Below are 24,569 nucleotides of genomic sequence, written 5' to 3' on the forward strand. Positions count from 1 at the left end.
AAAACAAGCCCATGGACAAGTATGGAAGGGATAATCTAGACTACATTAACTGAAGATGGAAGACCCACCTACATGTGGGCAGCAACACTCCACCAGCAGATGTTCCCAGACTGTGTAAAGGAGAAAGGAAGCTGAGCATCAGCATCCATCTCTCTCTGCTCCCTAACTGCAGATGCCACGTGGCCAGCTACCCCCTGCCCCTGCTGCCATGGCTTCACCACCACATGTGGGTGCCACATGACCATTTGCTCCCTGGCCCTGCTCCCACGCCTTCACCACCATTTGTGAGTGTCATGTGACCAGCTGCCCCCCTGCCCCTGCCACCATGTCTTCACTACCACGTGACCAGGAGCCTCCACTTCCTGCTCCCATGCCTTCACCATCACAATTTACTGCATCCCCAGAGCTGTGAACCAAACTGTATTCTTCTTCTAAATTGTTTTTGCCAGCTGTTTGATAACAGCAACAAGATAATCAACTAATACACCGAGTGATGTTCCCTTTCTCCATCTCACACTTGTCAGAATTCTTAGCTGTAGATCTGTCTGCAAATCCTCACACACAGACAGCAGAAAATAGAAGGATGAACCAAAACACCTCATGATGTAGATACTTTGCATTTGAAATATTTAAAACAAGTGGGAGGCAAGGCAAAAATGTGTACTACATTTTAATATCACCATTACTATCAGAATTAGAAAAACAAACATTTTAGAAATACATCAGTCACAGAGACAATGAAGTCATCATTGAGTCTAAACCCACAATCTCACAGATGAAGGGCACAAGGGCAGTGTCTTGAAAATGAATTTGTGGAGATTCATTCTCCTAAGGGTCCCTCTGTGTCAGGAGCCCACACTCGTCACTGTCAAGGTAGAAATGGGTCTACAAAGTAGCTATGTGTCCAATTTTTCTCCAAGAAAGACCATTCCTGAGGTCTAGAATTGTTTTCTTCTTCTTTCTCGTGAATAAAATAGGAGCATATGAAGACAAAATTGAAGAAATCCTTACTGAAGATATATTAGAAAAACTAGATATGAGAGAAAAATTAAATTGTGTATCACCTATACCCTACCAATTTGGTATCTGTATCACAGTATCTTCTCCTTTTAATAGTTGATACTATAAATTAATTTGATGGAATTACTTTAAACCATTAAAATTAATGATGTTTGGCATTAAATGCCCTAATTTAAGAATGGATTTGGTTTTTATGTCCCGAGAAAATCATCCTATTTCCTACCACAGAAATAGAGGACAGTGCCAGCCTCTGAGCCAGTGACTTTACTCTGTGAAAGATGATAGATAGATAGATAGATAGATAGATAGATAGATAGATAGATAGATAATAGGTAGGATAGATGATAGATAGATAAGATAAATGGTAGATAGATGGATAGGTAGGACAGAAGGTAGATAAGCTAGATAGATGATAGATAGAAAGAAAGAAAGATAGATAGATAGATAGATAGATAGATAGATAGACAGAAAAGATAATAGATGATAGGTAGGTAGATAATAGGAGATAGGTAGATAGATGATAGATATATAATAAGTAGATAGAAAGATAGATAAGTAGATAGAAAGATAGATGATAGATAGATAGATAGATAGATAGATAGATAGATAGATAGCAGACAGATAAGTAGACAATTCTCATGCAAACTCTGGGAGTGGGTTAGGGCCATTTAAATTGGAAATTCTTGGAGTGGATTAGATTCCTTGTGAGGATATCACCTCCATTCTAGGAACCCTATGCCAAGTGGGTAAGTGTAGCTAGAAGGAGCCCAGTCTACAGATGATATGTAAAGCAAAGCATGGTCTTGTCATTATTAGTCACTTCCTTCTTCTCCTATTTAGAGTCAATCCATTACATTATATATCAATTAGGCAAGCGCATTTGAGCTCAAATTCTTTAAGACTCCTGGAAAGTCTGTGATGAGGTACTAGGAGACATGCTTCAATGTTGCTATCCTCATATTTCAAAGTCACAGTAGTTTTCAAACTAGATATCTTATAAGTTGACAAATCCATATGACACAGGTCAGAAAACAATTAAATCAACAGTATGAGATTAAAACAAACTCAGCTGGTAAAGGGATGCAATATAAGAAGATATACTTGTTTGGAGTAAACAAGCAGTAGTTATTACACATTTCCCCTCTCATTTCAAAAACTGAGAAGAGAAAACCCAAGCCTCACCAAAGAAAGATAATTATGAACTAATGACATTAGGTGCTTCCATGAGGAAGGACAGCTATGGTTTAGACACCAGAGGCTTCCTAAGGAAAGTCAGCTCCAAAGCTGGCAAGGTCCAGTGAAAAACAAAAACACATAGCAACAGTAAATCAATAAACCACACACCTGGCTTTTATGAGAATAGAGCCAGCTGTACATGCACAGGTCACATACCTGTGAGGCCACCATTATCTACAGCTATGTAGAGAGGATTTCAACAAAGATGAGATCTTATCTCAGAAATGATTTAGCTTTCCAAACACAAAGGCCTTGTATTAAAATAGGCTACTTCTCACATTAAATCCTACCACTGGCTGATAATTTATTTTGATCTATGAAATAAAAGTGAGTAAACTGAGTCCTAAATATAAAATATCCAAATGCAAGTTTCAGAAAGAGTTCAGACTTCTAAATGAATTCTCAGAAAAGCAAATTAAATATATTAATATAGGAGTGACTAGTGGAATTGCCTAATTCAATCACAGTGATGCACCCGTACCACCAGAGTACTTATCAACTTGCCAGTGACTCACCCTCAGTACCAGAGCATGCATCAACATGTCAGTGACTTGCCCAGAGTACTAGAGTACTACTCAACCTGCCAGCTACTCACCCAGAGCACTAGAGTACTACTCAACCTGTCAGTTACTCATCCAGAGTACTAGAATATGCCTTAACCTGACATTGACTCACCCAGACTATTAGAACATGTCTCAACCTGTTGTTGACTCACCCAGACTACTAGAATACTCATCAACCTGTCAGTGACTCACTCATAGCACTAGAATATGCACATCCACCTGTCAGTGACTAACCAATAGTACTAGAGTACTTGTCAACTTGTCAGTGACTCACCTAGAGTACTAGATTACTACTCAACCTGCCAGTTACTCACCCAGAGTACAAGAATATGTCTCAACCTGTTGTTGACTCACCCAGACTACTAGAATACTTGTCAAACTCTTAATGACTCATCTACAGCACAAAAGTACTCATCAACCTGTCAGAAACTTACCCATAGGACTAGGGTATTCATCAGTCTGTCAATGCTTGTTCTTTTAAACTTTGTCTTGCCACTGTTCTGCATTAGTTTAGTGTCAGGACCTGTAAAAAAAGTAACAATTTTGGAACACAATCTAATGGCAGGAATCAATACATAACTATCAATAATAACTCTGAATGTTATAAATTCCCCCAATCAAAAGTCACAGACTAGTAGACTGACTCAAAAAGCAGGAATCATCTGTTTTCTGCCTTGCAGAAACAAACCTACCACAAAAGACAGAAACTACTTTAGGGTTAAAGGATGGGAAATGTATTCCAGTCAAAAGGAACCTACAAAACAACCAGGTATTATTGTTCTAATGTCTGACAAAATAAACTTCAAACCAAAACTAGTGAGAAAAGATAAAGAAAGACATTTTATACTGATTAAGGGGGAAACCCATAAAAAGAATATTTCAATCTAAACACACATGTCCTGAACACAAAACATCCAATTTCATTAAACAAAAACCCAGGAGATGTGGAATCACAGATTAAGCTCCACCCAGTAGTGATAGGTGAGCTTAATTCCCAACTCATCCAGCTGACAGGCCATCCTGACAAAATATAAATAGGGTTGGAAAGATGGCTCAGCCGTTAAAGGCTAGGCTCAAACCCCAATTGTCTACTCATTTCTGGACCTACTGTCTATTTACAAACATTATATATATCGTAGGTAAGAGTCCATCCTTCCCATATACTTACTTAAAATGTTTAATATATTCTGCCTCTTAAACACTCTTGCTGGTTTCCCCCAAGCTCTTCGGATAAAGACCAAACTTTTTCACATAATCTGCAAGGTCTGCACAATCCAGCTGCTCCCCACACCTCCAGTCACATTCCCATGAGCATCTCCTGTGCTTTCTGCTCTCCATCAGAACTCTGGAGGTTTCTAACCTCATTATGCCACAACACCTTGGCCCATGACTTGCCTTCACAGTAGCCAGCTCTTCACCTTCCCTTATACTCTCTGCTTCCTTCCTTCCTTCCACTTTTCTAACTCTTCATTTTTGTTTGTATTAGTCTATAAATGGCAACTCAAGAAAGCCTTCCTCAAAGTCATCCTAAACAGGATGTATAAGTGTCATTTAAATATAAAAAGAAGAGTTAATAGTTCATTATGGATTCAGTTTTCACAAGATCTAAGTACTGCCTGGAACTTGTTTCCTCATTGAATGTCTCAAGACTTGGGGACTCAGGGTACCCATCTATTCAACTCTGACATGGACAAAAACAACCTTGAATTCCTCTGCTTGCCAGTATTCTAGTTAAGTTCTCTCTTAACTAAAGTCAATGCAAACATTGTCTGCTTTACAAATGTCCATGACATTCACCCTGACAAATACCATCTAAAAGTGAACATCCGGGACACATCACAAAAGAACAGAAGCTCCTTTTCTCCTCCACCAAAAACAGAGAATAGTTCTGTTTTCCCAGCTTAACCCACAGAGATGTCAGTGTGCTCTGAATTTCTGGTAAAAGCGTTGAGAAGTAAGCATGGAAAATATCAACAAGTATCCTCTTCCACACACATCATCCATTGCACCTAAGCAATGGATCCTAGTGCACTCATTATTATCCTGTGCTCCACAGATAGAAGAGCCTAGCAAGTCTTAGAGAAAGGATTCTCGGCCTGATCTGCCCCACATCTTCCTGATCCCTAATCCATGGATTTCTGTTCAACTTGCCTCCTTCCAGTCATATAAGAGGATTTTCCCACAGAAACATTCTTATGAAGGAGACCTTGGCCCCTCAACAGCTCTCAGGAGCGGCTCTCAATAGTTGTCCTGGCACATATGATTCAGTTGAACTAGAGCTTCAGACTAGTCATTCCAAACAAGACTATACAAATGTAATGCACTTTTGAATGACAGCCCATCTCTTGGATGAGGCATCTCCACTTCAGTGATAACAGGGATCAAACCAAGAGAATATTTACCAAGAGACCCTCAGATAGGGAGACTTTTTTGGAATCTCCATACTTCTAAGCAGGAAGTAAAAAAATATATGGGTAAGCTTGAGTTTTTCTCTGAAAGAGAGATGGAAATGTGACATAAATAACCATAGACTTACTTACCTCACTAATTTTAAAAAAAATCTGGTGAAAGAATCATGAAATTAGGTTCAGCCTCAGACAAAGGCCTGATTCTGCTTGATTTCTAGAGACTTGCTGGGTCTTTACACATGACAATACCCTGAGAGAAAAAGCTATGCTCACACCCACAGCTGAGGGTATTTAGAAGGACTTTTTCTAGCTTTGGAACACATTGGCTCTTTAATGAGCATTTTTTGTTGTTAAGGAAAATGGGTTAAGAAAAATAATCCAATTTCAATTACACATGTAATCAGCAGACACAAAACATCTTAATTTGGTGTCACAATAAATAGGATTTTTTAATCAATGACTATTAAATGAAGATATGAGTATAATTTGAGTGGCTTTGCCAACTTGTGCTGTTGTTCCTGAGAAGGAGAATGCTACTTCAGACTCACAGAGATAAAGAAAACAAAAATGGTAGACAAAAAGATCCCCATCCTACCACAAGGACACTTGTTCAACTATGTTCATAAAGGCTTTTTTCATAATAGCCAGAAACTGGAAACAACCTAGATGCCCCTCAACTGAAAAATGGATAAAGAAAATATAGTACATTTACACAATGGAGTACTTATTACTCAGCTGTTAAAAAAAATGACATCATGAAATTTGCAGGCAAATGGATGTAACTAGAAAAAAAATCATCCTGAGTGAGGTAACCCAGATCCAGAAAGACAGACATGATATGTACTCACTCATAAGTGGTTATTAGCTGTTAAGTAAAGGATAATCATGCTACAATACACAAACCCAGAGAGGCTAAGTAACAAGGAGGGCTCCAGTGGGACACATGGATCTGCCTGGGAAGTAGAAATAGAGTAGATTTTGTGAATGGGATGGGGGTGGTTGGAGATGGGGAAAGGAGGGGTCTGATTGGGAGGGAGGGATGTAAGGAGAAAGTATGGGGAGTAGGTGGGCACTTAGGGGGTGATGTGGAAACCTAGTGCATTGGAAACTTCCTGGAACCCATGAGGGTGACCCTAGTGAGTACTCCTAGTAATGGAGGATATGGACCTTGGACCAGCCATCTTCTTGGGCTATGCTCCCAGTAGTGGGACTGGGACATCAACCTAGCCTCAAAACCTATGACCCACAACCTGCATTTCCTGCAAATTGCGCTGGGGCAATGGTGGCTCAGAGCTTGTGGGAGTGACCAACCAAAGACTGGTCTAACTTGAGACCCATGCTACAAGAGGGAACCAATGCTGGACACTGCCTGTATGGCCCAGAACCAGAAGCTGGATGGTCCAGAGACCTAGGGTAGAACCAAACACAACTGGTGGGGGAAAAAAAATCAGTGAAATGATTCCTAATGATATTCTGCTATACTCATAGGTCAGGGCCTAATCCAATTGTCATCAGAGAGGCTTCCTCTGGCAGCTGATGGGTTGCAGAGATGACATGAGATACAGAGACCCACAAACATCAGACTAAGATCAGGGAACCCCATAGAAGAGAAGGGATAAAAGTAGCCAGAGAGGTTGAGGACATCCAGAGAACACAGCCCACGGAATCAACTAAGCAGGGCTCATAGAGATGTGAATCAGCAATCGTAGAGCCTGTATGGGTCTACACTAGATTCTCTGCATACATGCTTTGGTTGTTTAGCTTGGGGTTTTGTGGGGCCCCTAACAGTGGGTGTTGGGAGTATCTCTGCTCTTTTGCCTGCTCTTGGGACCCTTTTTATCCTACTGGGTTACCTGGCCCAGCCTTGATTTGAGGGTTTGTGCTAGTCTTATGGCATCTTGTTATGTCATGTTCAGCTGATATCCCTGAAATGCCTGCTCTGTTCAGAAGGGAAATGGTGGAGCAGTGGATCTGGGGGAGGTGGGGGGGGGGACTGGGAGGCATGGAGGGAGGGGAGACTGAGGACCAGATGTATTGTATGAGAGGAATAAACAAAAAGAAAAAAATGTCACCTTTTTCCATCCCTCCCTCCCTCCATCTATCCATCCATCCATCCATCTATCCATCCTAGTTCCATCAAGCACAGCCCTCAGACCCATCTGCCCTGGTGACAAACAGAAATGATTGCTCTCCAAGAAGCCTTTCTCAAAAGAGCCTCCTGACCTTTTCCAATGACAACCAATGTGAGATGCAGTGTGAGGAAGGGGCCTTCTTTCATATCGATCTTTGGTTTGTTTTCTTTTTAATTTTTTTTTTTGTTTTATGTATGTGGTGCTCTATCTACATATACACCTGCATGCCAGAAGAGGGCATTAGATTCCATTATAGATAGCTGTGAGCCACCATGTGGTTGCTGGGAATTGAACTCAGGACCTCTGGAAGAGCTGCTAATGCTCTTAACCACTGAGCCATCTCCCCAGCCCCTCGATCCTTGGTTTTTAAGGGCAGGTTATTGCATAGGCTAACAGACGCATACAATGGGGTTAAAGAGAAAAAAACTGAGTAGTAGATGTGTAGATACCGATGGATACTGAAGGCTTCAGCATCCTTAAAAATGAGTTCAAGGTATCAGTGATTCCCACACTCTGGGACCACATGGATTATACTCAGAGCACTACTGTCTCCTCTAGGAGTACCACACTCTGGGGTGAACTCAGGAGTCAGCACTTGGCATTCAGTAAAAACTCTGTGCATGTCCACATCCATAGAGAACCATGAACTACACTGAAGTTACCCTAGGACGGGACAGCGTAGAGATGGCCCTGGTTTGTACACCGTACCTGCAAAAAGAACCATCCCAAAGCACCAGCTGGTGTTCCTCAGGACGCAGCCTCTCAGGATTATCTTCTGGTTGCTGAGGGTGTGTTTGCTGTCCTTCCAAGAGAGGACTCCAGAGAACTTGTCTAATTTGTTGTTAGGTGCCTCACAGACAACAATCCCTGGAAAAGAAGCAAGTCTCTTTAGACTCACTGCCAACTCACTTCAGGAGCCCATAGTAATACCTCAGCGCCCGACTGCTGATGTGCAAGGCATTGCCCTTCCCTTCTAGGAAGCATGCTGTTACACTTGCAAGATTTGTGCTGGGGGAAAAAAATAAGCTACAACATGCAAAAAATAGAAATCCATCAAATATTTCTAAGCAGGATTGTGTACACTGACCAATAAGAACATGAGAGACATGAGATTTCTTTTTCCATTAAAAATATTTTTAAGTACCTATTTTTACTCTTAGGAGATATAGATATAGATATTTGGTTTTTTGAGACAGGGTTTCTCTGTGTAGCTTTGCATCTTTTCCTGGAACTCACTCTGCAGCCCAGGCTGGCCTTGAACTCACAGAGATCCGCCTGCTTCTGCCTCCCACATGCTGGGATTAAAGGCATGCACCACCACCCGCCTGGCTATCTTGGGATATATTAAAATGATTTTTCATGAGCATAAAATGATAAATGTCCACATTGTTATTTTTACTTACTGTAAACTGCCACATGAGTTAAGACACCACAGTTTTGGTTTCACAACAAAAGTTAATCAGTTTTCTATATTCGTGGTAAGGATTTGAGGTCCTAGTATACCACACCCCAGAGAAACCTGAGCCTTGTTTGCCCTGTGTGCTAAGACTCCTTCCAGGTTCCCTGTGCCTCTTATCTTGATTTGACTCAGAGTTCTGTGGACTCTAAAAGGCAGCACATAACTTGCTCAAACTAGCCAGAAAATGTTTCTGGTTTTGGTGTTTTGGTTTGTTTTTAATTCCAAGTAAGGACATGCTTATTCCAAATCAATGAAATCGATTCATTCCATTATTTCAAACAGAACACGTACATTCCGGGCGGGAGCTTCCTAGATAGCAAGAAAAAACAGGAATAATTTTTATGGACACTTCACAAGATGTAACTATTAGGTTCACACACCTTTGCACTACGGACAAACATTCTACATTTTTAGAAGTAATGAGACATGAGAAAACAGAGTGCTGAGGAAAGAAAGGAGGGAAGGAGGGAGAGAGACAGGGGAAAGACAAAAAGGTGAAGTGGGGTAGAAACACCTGGGCCCAGGTCAGAATCAAAAGTAAGATCAGCTAGCAGTTTTTAGGTTTGCTGTCTTAGAAGCAACAAAAGTACATTTTAAAACCAGAAGCCAAAAAGGAGGTTTGGAAAGATGAAAGGGAGAGGGGCCCATCTTCAGCACTGGTTAAGCTGACCAGCTAAACCGGGAGCTCTAACCAGTGCTATCTTGGGCACTGTGTCTTCATCTAAGACTTAAGATCTAAGCCACAGTAGAGAGAGGGGTCCCATTCCCTCTCCTAGCCACCTTCTGATACTGAAGAGATTTCTGAGTTCACCCCAGAGTGTGGTACTCCTAGAGGAGACAGCAGTGCGCTGAGTGTAAGCCATGTGGTCCCAGAGGAGGTCAGCTGAGACCAAATAAATAAGTCAATAAAATACGGTTTGGCTCAAAGCTTTGGAAATTTCTGTTCAAAATCAATTGGTGAAAACAGTTTGAGTCTGTGGTAGCACATTATAGTAGAAGTGTATGAAAAGCGATCCGATTCTCCTACAGTCCCCTTCAAGGGCACACCACTGATGACTTGATCCTCCCTCTAGGCCAGACATCTTAAAGTTCTATCACCATACAGTAACACTGAGCTGGGCATTGTGTCTTCATCTAAGAGTTAAGATCTAAAGCACAGTAGAGAGAGGGGTTCCACCCACTCTCTAAGCCGCCATCTGATACTGAAGAGGTTTCTTGCAGGGTTTCTTCCCTTCCTAGAATGCTGGTTTCCCTTTCAAACTGTAGATGCAGCTCCAGCTGTGAGTCAAGTAGCCTGGCCACTCCTGACCAGCCAGGCTGTTCATACTTCAAAATCAAAAATGAAACCCTTTCTAGCCTCTCCTTACCATTTCCTAATTAGAAAAAAAAAAAAAACTGACCTCTATTTGGTCGTTCTGTGGGCCTTCCCAAACAGCCAGTGCTAAGTAAGAGCCTGCTAGCCTGGGTTTCACTGAGACAAACCACCTGTATAAGGTTGTTTCCTAGACCAAGTAGCTAAATTGTGGTTAGCTCTCATTATAACTTATTTATTAAAAAGTAAATTAAAATGAGTTTCAACTGACTCAATTTCTTTGGAAAAACTACGTTATGGACCCAGAGCTTTTTCTGAATCCTCAGATTTTGTGATCATCTTTTCCTTGAGCAATAATTTTCATTTCTGACTTTCATGTAACCTGGAGTTGAGTGGGTCTCACCAGCAAAACCTGCACAAATAACAGGCTGACAGAAGCCCTTAAAATTTATTACAATTTCTTCACCCAAGACTCAATTTCCCAAACTTCAAATTTGGCCACTATTCAAAAAAAAAATGTGGTTTGGGAAAAAACATGATACATGGTTCCTTGCCAATAACAATACAAGAAGCAGGTTTGTTTGATCTGTTCATTGTTGTAAACAAAGGTTGACAAGGAGGTAAATTCAACCTTGAACATTTTGGCTCACTATGCTTGGCAAGAAGATGTGTCCACATCTGGCCTCATGCTAAGGGTACTTTCTGCCAGGGACCACAGGGCCAAGTTCTATATGAGCTCCTGGAGGCCTCGCCCCAGCACAGCTTCCTAGAGTGTGGCCCCAGTGCTCTGAGTACTAAACATAGGGTTTCATCACAACAAAACAGTTAGCTGATAAAGAGTGTTGTTTCCCCTTTCCTAGCTCCATTGGCATAAAGCATGAGTGTTCCCATTTCTCTTCCACTCTTTCCACGGGGACTACCAGCTTCCTTTGCATAAAACGCTGCACTCATCTCTGTGTATTCCCACAGCTTACCACACTGTCTGCAATATAAAGTCATAAAAATATTTGCTGGAGAAATAGTTGAGGAAAGCGGTATCAAGAAAGGGATTGTGGGGCTGGGCAGATGAATCAGTGGCTAAGGGTCCTTGCTGCTCTTGCAGAGGACCCCTGTGCAGTTGCCCACACTCTCATGGCAGCTACAACTCCAGTTTCAGGATATCTGAGGGCTTCTTCTGCATCTAGGGGCGCCAGGTACATACATGGCGCTCCTATGAACATGCAGGTAAAACGCTCAAACACATCATTTTCTTTCAAAAGGAAAGAAGTTGAGAGATGACATAGGTATTGCAGTAAATCTATGCTGTGGAACAATCTTTGTACACTGTAAATATGGTTTGCTCTCATTGGTTAATAAAGAACTGACTGGCCTACAGCTGGACAGGAAGAGACTGGGTGGGAGAGCCAGACCAGGAGAATTATGGGAAGAAGAAGGGCAGAGTCAGGGGTCACCAGCCAGAGAGAGGGGGCAGGAGATGAACATGCCATGCTCATAAAGGTACTGCCACATGCAGAGTGTAAATAAGGAACATGGGTTAACTTAAAATGTAAGAGCTAGTTAGTAATAAGCCTGAGCTTTTGGCCAAGTATTTATATTTCATATTCAGCCTCTGAGTCAGTTATTTGGGAACTGGCAGGCAGGAAAGAAACATCTGCCTACGTATGGCATCCAACGTTCAGCAACTCTATCCACATAAAACCTGAGAAAGCTTGGGAAAGGGTTCTAGACACATAGAAATGGAGCCAAGAGCAGCTTCCTAGCACGTGTCTCTCAGGCCAGCTGTGGTACAGGGATGTGTCCCCTGGCTGCAGCCAGTGGGCTTGAGCTGCCAGCTCTGTATGACAGGTTCCTACAGTCTTTCATGCCAGCTGCAGTACAGACAGGTGTCTCCCAGTTTTAAGGCTCATACCATCAGAAAAAAGATAAATTCAGATGAAAAGAGCCTCTAAACAGGTCACAGTGTGCTTAAAAATGTGCATAGGGTTGGGAGAGAAAAGAGAAAGAATATATACAGTCTTAAATTTAAAAATATAGTTTTAAAATAAAGTCCTTAAAAAGGAATAGAGTAAAAATAATAATAAGCCACATAAAGATGAAAAATACACAGAGTTTGGATATTGTATGTTATTGTGCTGTCTTTGAATTTTTTGACTGCTGAGGAAGGACATAACTCCTAAGACACACTGGGTTATGAGGGCTGCTAGAGTAAACCAACCTACATATTTTGAAAATGTCTTGACTTCAGAATTTAAGTCAAAAGATATGCTACTTTGAGGGAGAGGTTATGCTATTATTTCCATAGGAAATGAGAGGCTGGGTTAAAGAAAATCAAGTTTGATCAAGGAAGACCCCCTGAAACCCTGACTACAGACATAAAAAAAATAAACCTAAAAGAACTACAAGACATGTGATGTATTTTTTACCTGCTAAAACATGTAACAAAAAAATCATCTTTGGCTGACTTGTACACAATGCAGTCTATACTTGCATTAATGCAGATATGTATGTTGCCCTTAAAAGTTTATGTATTTTCTGAGCAAGGAGACCAAACACCAAAGAAAACAGATGGCCCATGTGATCCAGCATTTTCAAAATGTTACAGTCTCCTCAGAATTCTGCATCCAGAACAGCTTCAAGGCTTCTGGCTGAGATGATTCAGCCTCACAGAATACTCCAGTCAGGACTTGACCATAATCCCGAATTTTCTCAGGGTCCCCCAAAGATTACCCGTGCCCCTAATCAACAGGAAGTAGTCTAGAGAACTATGCTCACATTCCAAAAAAAATGGGTTATGGATGTTTATTATCATTTAAGGGGGTTAGTTACAAGTTGTTACTGGTAATGGTCAAGAAAAAAGCTGAACAAACAATATTAGATTTGGGGATCTCATTCTAAAAAGAAAAAGGGATAAAGAAATGATAGGATAAAAGGGTAAATTATTGAGTCTACTTTTAAGCTAAAAAAAAGCAACTCCTAGTCTTAGATATTTTACACTGGTATGAATTTTGGTTTATTGATACAAATTTAAAGTTAATTTTGTTATACTGTGTGTGTATTTCTACTCTTGGTTAAGGTATTATATTTATGTAATTCATTTAAAAATGTGATGTATAATTAAGAAATACTGATTAATAGTCATCTATAATATTCAAACTTATAGTCATGTTAGGTATGTTTTCAAGGTCATACACAAATATATTTAGATAGATGGTCTTCAATCACTTCAAAGACTTACAGAATATATCATTTAATATACTTAATAACCTAAGGCTTTTCATGACAGTGAGACACGTTTGCTCCTGGCAAACTAATTTACTTCAGAGAAGATAATGAGGATTGAAAAAACTCCATATGGAGTTTGTTTTCTTCATGGCAAAAGCTAGCCATTTGGGCAAAGAAACTGCCCTTGCCCCGATTGCTGACAGTATACTGTCCAAACTGGACCAGCAAGATGCAAAAGAAAGTGACTGCCAAACTTTCCAAGATAAGATAGGACAGTCCTTCAGAATACCTGCTTCACAGGAAAGTCTGTCAGATATACTAGGCCTGTAGTGCAGAGTTAGATGCCCCAACATTACAGAAGAACTTGGGGTGACTGTCCAGGAAGCCAGATGTCCCTGTCATTAGGTAACATTTCACCCTTCTGGGGTCTTTGATGGAGTTGACAGTTATAGATTTCCTTACTTATGATAAAAGGTAAATAAGGTATAAAACTTTAGACTCACCAAGGTAAGATAGATAATAAAGTATATTCTCTAATATTGCCAAATACAAGTATATTGGATATTCTAACTGTAATTCTTACTTGATAACTGGTTTTGTTGTATTTAATTTTACTATGTTAAAGTTAAAACCTTTTTTAATTAGACAAAAAAGGAAATGCTGTGGAACAATCTCAGTACACTTCAAATATGCATTACTCTCATTGGTTAATAAAGAGCTGACTGGCCTATAGCTGGGCAGGAAGAGACTGGGTAGGAGAGCCAGACTAGGAGAATTGTGGGAAGAAGGGCAGAGTCAGAGAAGTCACCAGAAGCTGCAGAGGCAACAGGACATGCTGAAGGACAAGTAAAGCCACAAGCAACATGGCAGAATGTAGATGAATAGAAATGGATAAATTTAAGTTGTAAGAGCTAGTTAGTAATAAGCCTAAGCTATCAGCTGAGCACTTATAATTAATATTAAGCCTCTGTGTGTTTACTTGGGAATGGCTGGTGGGACAGAAACTTCCACTACAATTCTATGACAAATGAAAACATAGGTATATTTTGACAGGAATCATAATAAATGGAGATTTGAATACCAAATATCTTAGAATGACGTAATTGTAATAGAAGTCAGAGAGAATGATGAAAACAGGCGGGCACCTTAAAGCACATCAGAAATAAGCAAAAATATTTGCCACCCACAAAGCATAAAAACCAAGAGATGCTCTTTTGGGACCCTACTTTCTTCTTTCTAATTCTACTAGAGGTAGATATGATAAATATTCCAGTGGTAAATGGCTGGAAAGGATAAGAAAATCATTTAGGGAAAATAGAATCATTTCTCCCATGGTCATCTTAGTTGGAAATAATACAATCTCAATAATTAAATGTAGACATAATCAAGGTAGAGGCTTGAAGAGGCTATAAGGACGGAGCTAGGGAGATGGCTCAAAGGTTAAAGTATTTGCTGCACAAGAATGTGGATCTGAGTTAGGATTTCTGGCACCCAAGTGAAAAAACCAGGCATGGCATCATATGACTGTATAATCCCAGTACTACGAAGTAGAGACCAAATCCTGGGATTCGTTGGCCTGCCAGCCTGCCCAATTGGTGAGCTCCAGGTTCAGTAAAAGCTCTGTCTCAAAGAAAAAAATGAGAGCAATAGAGAAAGACACTCAATACACACACAAACACATAGATACACACACTTGCACACATACACATATGCCAGGCTCACAGATGCATAAAATGTTGTATGCATTTTATATGATAACATACAGTATACAGTGAGTGCTTGTTCCTGTATCATCATGTTTAGGGCCTGAGAACGTTAGCAATCACCCAGGCAACGTCTTCTTTCAGAAGAGCCCTGGTGTAAGTCCATCTTCCCCACTGTGCCTTAAGCTTTGTGAATGCAAGGCCTGGGTCATATTAACCACTGTCTCCACACGCAAACTCTTTAGCATTGTATGAAATACACACTGTTCGAATGAATAAACAAACAAAAGAATGAATGAATGGGCATCAGCTCATCCTGTGTTTAAGGACTCTGTTCGTGAGTATAGATGTAAGAGTGTAGACAGGAAATAACAGAAGCATGCCCAACACATCTCAGCTTTGATGCAGGTTGGTTTGAAGTTCTGGACTTACTGCCCTCAGTGGTGACTTCCCTAAGAACAGGAGTGGGGATTTGGGTTTTCTGACACTTTGGAAGATAAATGTGCACTTATAGTATAGGAACAGAAAATGGTGGCTTGGTGCCAGCATAGTTTGGAAAATATTAGAAGAAAAGCCATAGAGTAACTAGAAATTTAAAAAAAAAATAGTGTGATATCCAGATGTGCCCAGAAGTTGCAAGCAATATGTATGTATGTATGTATGTATGTATGTATGTATGTATGTATGTATGTGTATATGTGTGTTGTATGTAGCACAGCATAAGCAAGAACGTGCCTCATACATGGGTCTTGTCTGTTTCAACTTCCCAAATATGGTGAGGACATTTCCAAAAGTAGATAATATTAACATCATTAATGTAAACTGAGAGATGGAACATTGGGTTTTGATTCCCATGGCATATGGGGAAGCCTTTCTAGTCACCAGAAGAAACCCTGAAATTTATTGATTTCTCTTTTATATTAACGTTTGGTTTTTAGCCATTTTATACCTATATGCAAGGACCATGATTATATTCACACCCCATTGGCCTCTCTTATTCCTCTAATACTTCTCCTGACCCCTTCTTCCCGATGACCCCCTCCACACTGATGTTTGCTTTTTCTGCATGCCCACAGGTCTTGTGCAGGTATTCTGTTCATGTTTGCAGCAGCCAGGTCATTTCACAGCATTCCTCCCCACTCTCTGACTCTCCCAGGCTCCACCTTCTCCTCTGCAGAGCTCCTGGGATTTGAGGGTGATGGCACAGATGTCCTGTTTGGGGCTAAGCACTCAATAGTCACTTATCTTCAGCACTTTGGTCAGTTGAGTTCCAGCTTTGACAGTTACCCACTGCTACAAGAGGCTGAGTCTTGCACTAGTCTACGGTTTAAGCAAATATTCAGAAGGCAGCTTAACTACATGTCCAGTTCACTAGAGCTTCAGCAGCATTCACTCTAGAGCCAGTGATCTCCCTAACTTTTAGCCAGGTTTGCAGCCTCAAGCATGGATCCCTTCCAATGGAGCAGATCTCAAATTCAGCCAAAAAGTGATTGGTAACCCCCAGAATACTCTAGTACCAGTGGGCATGTGTTTCTGGGCAGGTAAGTGTTGTTTCGAAAATAATCTACAGCTGGGTAAGATCATTGACAATTTCTCTCCCCCAACATTCTACACAGCACCTTCCAACACCTTCCAGCATTTTCTAACACTATGAACACAAGTCAGAGGGAGCTCCTGCTCAATTCAAACTTCATTTTTCTATGTTCTATAAACAAATCTATGAGGTATCTTCAGCACTAGGGTTTTACTGTCTGGTTCTGGTTGGCGACCGAGAGTGATGGCAACAGTTTGTGTTGTTTGGGAGGCTTCTGGGTGCTCCCTGACTAAGAATTCATTTTCTTTGTTTGGATAATACAATTCTTCTGATGTTCTTCTGTCCTCCAGACACCTTAGTGAGGCTTCCCACTACACTTTATCTTTCACTTGTGGAATCTTTCATTTCCAGCTTAATTTCATTTTGTGTTTTTTTTTTCCAGTAAGTCTATCTCTTCATTGAAATTTATTCTCATATCCTAAATTGACTTCCTAATTTCAGCATCTGTTTGTGTGTATGCTTTTGGAATTCATTCAATACTTTATTACAGTCTTCTTTAAATTCTTACAAGAGTTTATCCATGCCCTCTGTGAATTCTCAGAACATACTTTTTTCAATTATTTTTCTGGAGTTTTGTCTAAACAGCTTTCATTTGAGACCGTGTGTGTGCTGTGTATGAGTGTATGTGTGCTCACATGTGTGCAGGTGTAGGTTTGTGTGTATGAATGTGAAGGTCGGAGATTGCTCCAACTTGTATACTGTTGAGGCAGAGTCCCTTTCTGAACCCAGAGTTCACCATTTCAGTTATACTGGCTGGCCAGCTTGTTCCCAGAATTCCTTGTCTCTGCCTCCCATACACTGAGACTACAGTGGGCCACCACTCCCATCCAGATGCTATGTAGGTTCTGGAGATCTAACGCCCCCATCATGTCTGTGCACCAAGCACTTTTCCCACTGAGCCATCTCCCCATTCCAATCTTGGTTTTTTTATATTGGCTTACACATCTTTCATCAGCTGTAGTTTTTGGTATGGGTTTCTGATGCACCTATGTTGAGTGGATGTTTAAGTCTCGGCTTGCTGTTACTGGGGCTTGGCTGGTTTTAGATCAGCTAGTTGAGGTTTTACATTCAATTGGGGTTACTCAGTCCTGATTTGAATGTGAGGTAGCTAAGGTGATTCTAGCCAGGCTAGGTTATACTGTGACTTCTGACCTCATCAGCAGGCACTTGCTTTGAGCTAGCAGAGAGGGGGTACCTGGGTGGAGGGGTAGGCCTGAAGATGGTAGGGTTAGGATACAGGAGACAACAGGGATATTGTCTCCAACCTGAATAGTTGGCAGTAACTCACATGGATCCTGAGATAGCAGGATTAGGATGCCAGTGGAAAGAGGAGGTGTGGCCTCTGACTTGAGGAGGCAGGAGCTCCATGTGGGTCCTGTGACACCAGAGATCAAAATCCCAGAGGGCTGTAGAGGCGTGGCCTCTAGTTTGGGGGGATGTCATTTTCTCTGTGAAGATCCTAAGATGCCAGGGTTAGATGTGGCAGGCATGGCAGTCAAGGTGGTCATGTTGGGCACCACTCAACAAATAGCCACATCTGTCACTTCCTAATATCCCTTACAGTAGCATCGGGGCTCATGAAATATAAGAGGAAAAAAGTAGACAAAAGTCACTGTGTCTCCTTCACCTCACCTCACCCTCAGTCCAAGTTCCATGGCTACAAAATGGGGTCATCTGCCCTGCACACATCAGAACTGACATGAGCAGGAAATGGTTTTTACTGTGTTCACACCACTGAGATTTCAGGGTTGCTTGTAATGGCATTGTAGTCTAGGCTACCTGTACCAAAATCTATGTAAAGGAAGAAATAGTTAAAACAACAATTTTATGCTTTCTGATCATTAAGAAAACTAAAACTCTTTGATTTATACCTAATTATATCCTGACAGACATATAAAGGTACATTGCTGCCAGGGAAGAAGTGAATAATGGTAAATTATATTTAGGTTGCCCTTTTAGGGTTCCATAAATAGTCAATACAGTATTTTAAGGAGTATTTTGAATCATGAATACAATTTACTTTTCTTGGATTCACATAACAGTAACATTTCATTGAAAAAAATTACTTGGTTACAAAATTTGTCATTTGTTTTAATCTAATCAAAATATTTCTTGGGCTATTCAAAGTTTCCTGGCTACCCTTCTAAATTAAATCTTAATTTGGAAGAATATTTTTCTATAAACATTTATTACAATAACAGTCATTTAAGAGAGATTAAAATATTAACATAATCCAGGCAGAATTTACAAGCAAATGCCAAGCACGGACCATATATATTCTGAAATGTGTGTTGGAGAAGAGTCACATTATAAACTTGCCTGGCCTTTAACTCAAGGGACATTGCCAAGATCCTTTATCTTCATTATCTCTCAGTAAACTCCAAAGAAAACATTTCGGAAGGATAGACTTAAGTTAGTAAGACTCTTCAATAAATCAGACCAACCTGTATGGAAATAATGATATTCAAAACCAACCTTGCAAGTGAGTAATGCATAAGACTATTGAGGAGTGGCAGGAAAGCCCCAGACTCCCTGGCATGATGCATAAAATTCTACAATTAGTGTCTCTTTTCCTTTACTTTTAAAGGAATTCCTTTGTGGTCATGGGACCATAAAATGCAGCCATCTAGGGTGGGTGGTATCTAGAGGCCTTCCATGGGACTTAAGAAAATAATGTTAGCAGCTGACCTGAGTTCATGGGAGCTCATGGTCTCTGGACCAACTTTAGGGAGCCTGCATGGGACTGACGTAGGCCCTCTGCATATGTGTGACAGTTGTGTAGCTTGGTCTGTTTGTAAGGTTCCTGGCAGTGAGATCAGGATGTCTCTGGCACTTAGCTGGCTTTTGCAAACGTGTTCCCCATACTGGATTACCTTACACAGCCTTGACACAATTGGGGGAAGCTTTGACTTGCCTCAACTTGATGTGCCGTGCTTTGTTCAAGCCCATGGGAGGCCTGCCCCTGAGTGGATAGGAAGTGGAGTAGAGGGGAAGCGGGGAGTGGGGTGGGGGGAGGAGGGGGAGAGACTGGGGTTGGTATGTAAAATAAATGAAAAAATGTTATCTAAATAAAAAGAGAGAGAAAAGAAAATAATGTTAGCACAAGATACAGCCAGAAACATGTAAAAGCAAAGACCTGCTGAGGAAGAGAGTCTGTGTTGAATGAGATGATGATGATGATGATGATGATGATGATGAAAATGATGATGAAGCCATGGTCAAAAACTTAAGGCAACAGATGACTGACTGTAACTTGGAGATTCTCATCAAACACCTACTGGTTTCAAAACAGTATGCCACTATGCAAAATACAGAAGCATGTGTAGCAGAAGGCCTGTCTTCATAAATCATCATCTAAGCACTGGTTTTGTTGCACAGCCATTGGATGAAAAGCCAGACCTAGGGCTGGAACTAAAATGCCAACATATCCACCCTCAGTGAGTCTACACCAAACTCCAGGAAGCAGAAAGCTACCAAAAGAAGGTCACTGTGGGCAACAGGGAATGAGATTCATAAAAGAAGACATGAGGATAAGCTAGGTGGTGGCTTAATAAAGCCATGCTTGCCTTTAGCATGAGCACAAGTGACAGCCATTAGTGCCTACAGAATTTTGTGTCTTCCCACTAAGTAAGCGAAAGAAAGAAAGAAAGAAAGAAAGAAAGAAAGAAAGAAAGAAAGAAAGAAAGAAAGAAAGAAAGAAAGAAAGAAAGAAAGGAAGGAAGGAAGGAAGGAAGGAAGGAAGGAAGGAAGGAAAGAAGGAAGGAAGGAAGAAATCTCAGATAATTTGCTGCCTTCTGGCTTTTAGATTTTTTTTTTTGTCTATTTAAAGCACTTACCATCAAACTTTGCAAGGCTGCTAATATCTGCTCCAAGTTCTGAGGTAACAGGTAGCGCTTGACGAACTTTTAGATTTGTTTCCCTATTAAATGAAAGACATGACATGAATTTCTGTACAAAACAGTTCAACAGAGGAGGCAGCACACAAAACCCAAGTGAGGAGACCCACAGAACCTGGCTTTGAGTGTCACTCACACACCCCCTCCCCATACTATCTCAGCAAAGCAAGTGGGCGTCTCCAAATTCTGGAGCTGGCACTCTACCCACAGCACATCTGTGTAGCAATGCAGAGATCTGTTTTGCATTTGTGTTCAAAAGAACACAGAACAGAAGAAATATGGTCTCATCCAAACCTTCTCTCACATCCTATATGAGTTATAAAACACACTGGAACTAGAACACCGTTGCCAAAAGGAGTCCAGTATCACTCCGATGTCTGCTTTCTGTGGGGTTTTGTTTGCAAGACAGCCATGGCTACTTTTACAGTAGCTGAAATTCTAATGTGGAAAAGAATGCAGCCTTCCTCTTTAGAGGGTCAACCCAAGAAACTCTTGGTGTTGAATGGCACAACCAACATGCTGGACAGATCACAGATAGCTGCTCTTCTCATGAACAGAACCACACATGTTAGGCAGCAGGTTCTGCTGCGATGGCCAGTGGTGACCATATGACTGTCACTCCCATATCATGTTAAAGGGAGTGCCACGCCAGCTTCCTAGGGATTCTTGCCTCACTTTCTCTTCAGCAAACGCTAGTGTGTTTTCTGTGAAACCATGAGACCTTTAGGACGAGCTGGTTTTGCTTAGCACAGTTCTCTGAAGAAACAGCCCAGTCCTTGTATCTATTAATAAGTTGTTCCTTTTTGTTGTTGAACAGTATTCCACGATGCCCCAGGTTGCTCAACCATTCGTTTGAAAGATATCCAAGTTATTTCTTTCCTGATGTAAGAAATGCATGTGCCCTAAGCATTCACTATAGAGCTTATGTAAATGTAAGTTTTCATTCCTCTGAATAAAAGTCCAGTTTGAAATTGCTGAGTTATGTGGTAATTTTATGTTTAGTTTTTAAGAAACTGACAGACTGTTTTCCCAAAATGAATATTGCACTTTACATTCCCTCCAGTAACATGAGGGAGATTCTGCTTCTCCAAATCCTTGCCAGCTTTGGAGCTGTCACTGTGCTGGTCACAGCCATTCTTACGGACCTGTGTAGCAGAGCATTGTGGCGTTAGCGTTCATGTCACTGATGATGTTGAGTACCTTTTTGTGTGCTTGTTCGACATCTGTGTGTCCCCTTTGTCCAAATATCTACTAACGTCACTTGCCTATTTTCTAACTAGGGTTGCTTATTTTTTTAGTCTTTAAGCATTTGTATGGAGTAAAGGTAATTCAGGTGAAGTCCTCTCTCTCTCTCTCTCTCTCTCTCTCTCTCTCTCTCTCTCTCTCTCTCTCTCTCTCTCTCTGTGTGTGTGTGTGTGTGTGTGTGTGTGTGTGCGCGCGCGCGCGTGTGCATGTGTGTGTGTGTGTGTGTGTGTGTGTGTGTGTGTGTGTGTGTGTGTGTTGCTCTCTGTCTCCACCCACTTTCTCCCTGGAGAAACCAGCCCAGGGCCAAGTCCCCGTTCTTGTAAACACTCTTATGTCCAATCTAACAATCCTTTGACTAGCCCAAACCTGAAAGTCTTTCTCCTATGTTTTTGCCTAAATTTCTTATAGTTTTAGTCCTTACATTTGAATTCAATTTCCTTACTAGCTATAAGGCTATTCGAGTTTTATGTCTCGTAGTGAGTGCATGGTCTGTGTGCTTTTGGAGGACGGGTCTACTTCATCTAAGTTGTCAAATGTATGTGTGTACAGCTGTTTGTAGTATGGCTTCATGATCCAGCTGCCATTTTCAGGATGTTTTGTACATTCTCCGTTTGTTAACGGCATCCCGAAGCTGCCTCTTCTCTCCTTGCTCTTTGTCAGCCTTGCTTGAGGTTTCTGGATGAACTGATGTTTTCAGAGAACCAACCGTGTCCCGTTGTTTTCATTTTGTCCTGTTTTGTATCGAGTTTGTTGTGTTTTGCTCTGAATTTGGGGGTTATTTTGCTATTTTCTAGGTTCTTGAGATGGAATGGACAATTGATTTGAGACCCATTCTCTTTTTGGTACATGAATGACTTCAATGTTACCCATTCTCCTCTTAAGACAGCTTTAGCTGAGTCTGAACCTGACTGCTAGGTTACACAGGCTGAACTGCTCCAGTCTCTCATCAAGGCAATGACTTGAAAGGCACTGGCTAAAACGGTGTGCCTCATGCTGTCTGGTTGAGTCCTACCTTCACTCTTTGTCGGCTTGAGCAAGCTACCTGGCTATCTGAGCCTAGGCTTCATGTTCTACAGTAGGTCTCATACAATACCACCATCAGGATTACAGATCACCTGAGTCGTGCACGTACAGAGAGATAGTACCTTTACAAAGCGAGTGGTCAGTAGTGTCAGCCAGACAATGGAGTCCTCTGCCACAGAACTAAGTGGTCTGTAGCTGGACTCCAAAGCCAGTGTCAAAACTGCATCATATCCGTCTCTCTTGTCTCTCTGTGTCTTCATTCGCCTCTTAAAGCCATCTCAATCTTTCTTCTTGGGAACCTTGATTCCCACCCTCACATTTTCCTTAGAAAATGAGATTCAAACAAACAAAAACCCCAAAAGGAACCTCGCTGAATAATCCTAGTGTAAAATTACTCATGTTCACATATGTAGCATAGTATTTCTGAAAGAAACTATGCTAAAAAGTCAGTGTTTTCCAAACAAATTCAAGAGAAAAACTGTTTCAAAATGACTGCCACGTAGATGACAATGGACTTGACAATTTAGATTTCTATGTTTCACAAGGAAATAAAGAATAAGATTTGTCTGACAGCTGAAGAAGACATTCAGGTTACACAGTAGCCTACCAGCTACTCGGATTAAGTACTTACCCATCGAGCTCGGCTGTTTCAACATAGCAGAGACCGTGCGGCTCACTACTTGACAGGAGCAGCAGGTCGGCCTGGTTGAGAAACCATGACAAAAAGACACTTAAGAATCAGGGCTGTAGAAACCTTTCTCTCCTGCGTCACCCCTTGCCAGCCACAGAGCGCCTTGGCAGCTGTGAGGAGGGAGGCAGGCCCTCCCACTCCTTTGCCCCTGCTATCATGCCCCTGGATCATCATGGTAGGAGCAGGGTTCCAGGCAACATGGAAATTACTAGTGATTTACATTGCTGTTTTTGAAAGTCATATATAAATTCTATTTTTCTGGATTTAATAATTTCTAATGAAAAGCAGAAATCTCTTTCTGATAAATAAGCTACTTAACACTCCTCAATGTGCTGGTATATGAGCAGTGCAAAGCAAGGAAGGAGCAGCAGAGGTGAGGAGGGAGAGAGAAAACAGCAGGAAAACCAGAGAAAAGAAGAAATGAAGGCAGACCAGAGCAGCGTGGAAGTAAACGGGAGAGATCCGGAAATGACGGAAAGCAGTAGATCACCGGGAAGAAGGGAGAAAGTGGACCCAAGCCAAGAGCACAGAGGGTGGACGAGAAAATGGCGGACAGGACCTCTCAACGCCACAGTCCGCTGTGCTTTAGAAAAGACATCACAGTTCAGCATTAGAATTCTGGCAGGCTGGGAAACTGTTTTCTCCTCGAATTTAAATTTTTATTTTAAAATAAATATAATTCTGAAAGATTCATCTTGAAAGAACTGACTGACAACTTAGTATGAAACTTTAGCCTAACGATTTTCTACCTATGTCTGATTGATTAATAGTCCAAGTCTCTAGAAATCTTCTTTTATTTTGAAAAGCATTCTAATTGCTTTATTTTCAAGTCTTAGGTGTTAAGTTCAAGATCAATCTACTCATTTCATTGTCTCTATTATTTAAATTATCAACTAGAAATAGGGTGAGGGAAATGATGAGTGTAGTTTTGTCTAAATTAAGACTCTGTGAAAGCTCCTGGAGGAACAAATGTGTTTGAATCGTGGTGGCTCTTCCCCAGCCCTGAAGGAATCGCCCCAGAAGCCAGTCAAGGCAGAAATTGCTTTATGAGCCCCTCAGTGAGTT

General features: G+C 41.1%; 1 protein-coding gene across 1 annotated transcript in view; it reads right to left on the reverse strand.

The window, feature by feature from the left end:
• Positions 1 to 24,569, reverse strand: part of Atp8b4 (ATPase phospholipid transporting 8B4 (putative)) — a 237,398-nt gene that overhangs the window by 86,252 nt on the left and 126,577 nt on the right. The window contains exons 9-12 of the mRNA XM_052723786.1: positions 23,445 to 23,515; positions 20,486 to 20,568; positions 8,068 to 8,226; positions 3,254 to 3,342 (exon numbers count right to left, since the gene is read on the reverse strand). Of these exons, the coding sequence (XP_052579746.1) occupies positions 3,254 to 3,342; positions 8,068 to 8,226; positions 20,486 to 20,568; positions 23,445 to 23,515 (402 nt within the window). The remainder of the gene's footprint in view (positions 1 to 3,253; positions 3,343 to 8,067; positions 8,227 to 20,485; positions 20,569 to 23,444; positions 23,516 to 24,569) is intronic.

The sequence above is a fragment of the Peromyscus californicus genome, unplaced genomic scaffold, assembly GCF_007827085.1.
Source record: "Peromyscus californicus insignis strain IS unplaced genomic scaffold, ASM782708v3 Scaffold_7__1_contigs__length_154581171, whole genome shotgun sequence".
Lineage (NCBI taxonomy): Eukaryota > Metazoa > Chordata > Mammalia > Rodentia > Cricetidae > Peromyscus > Peromyscus californicus.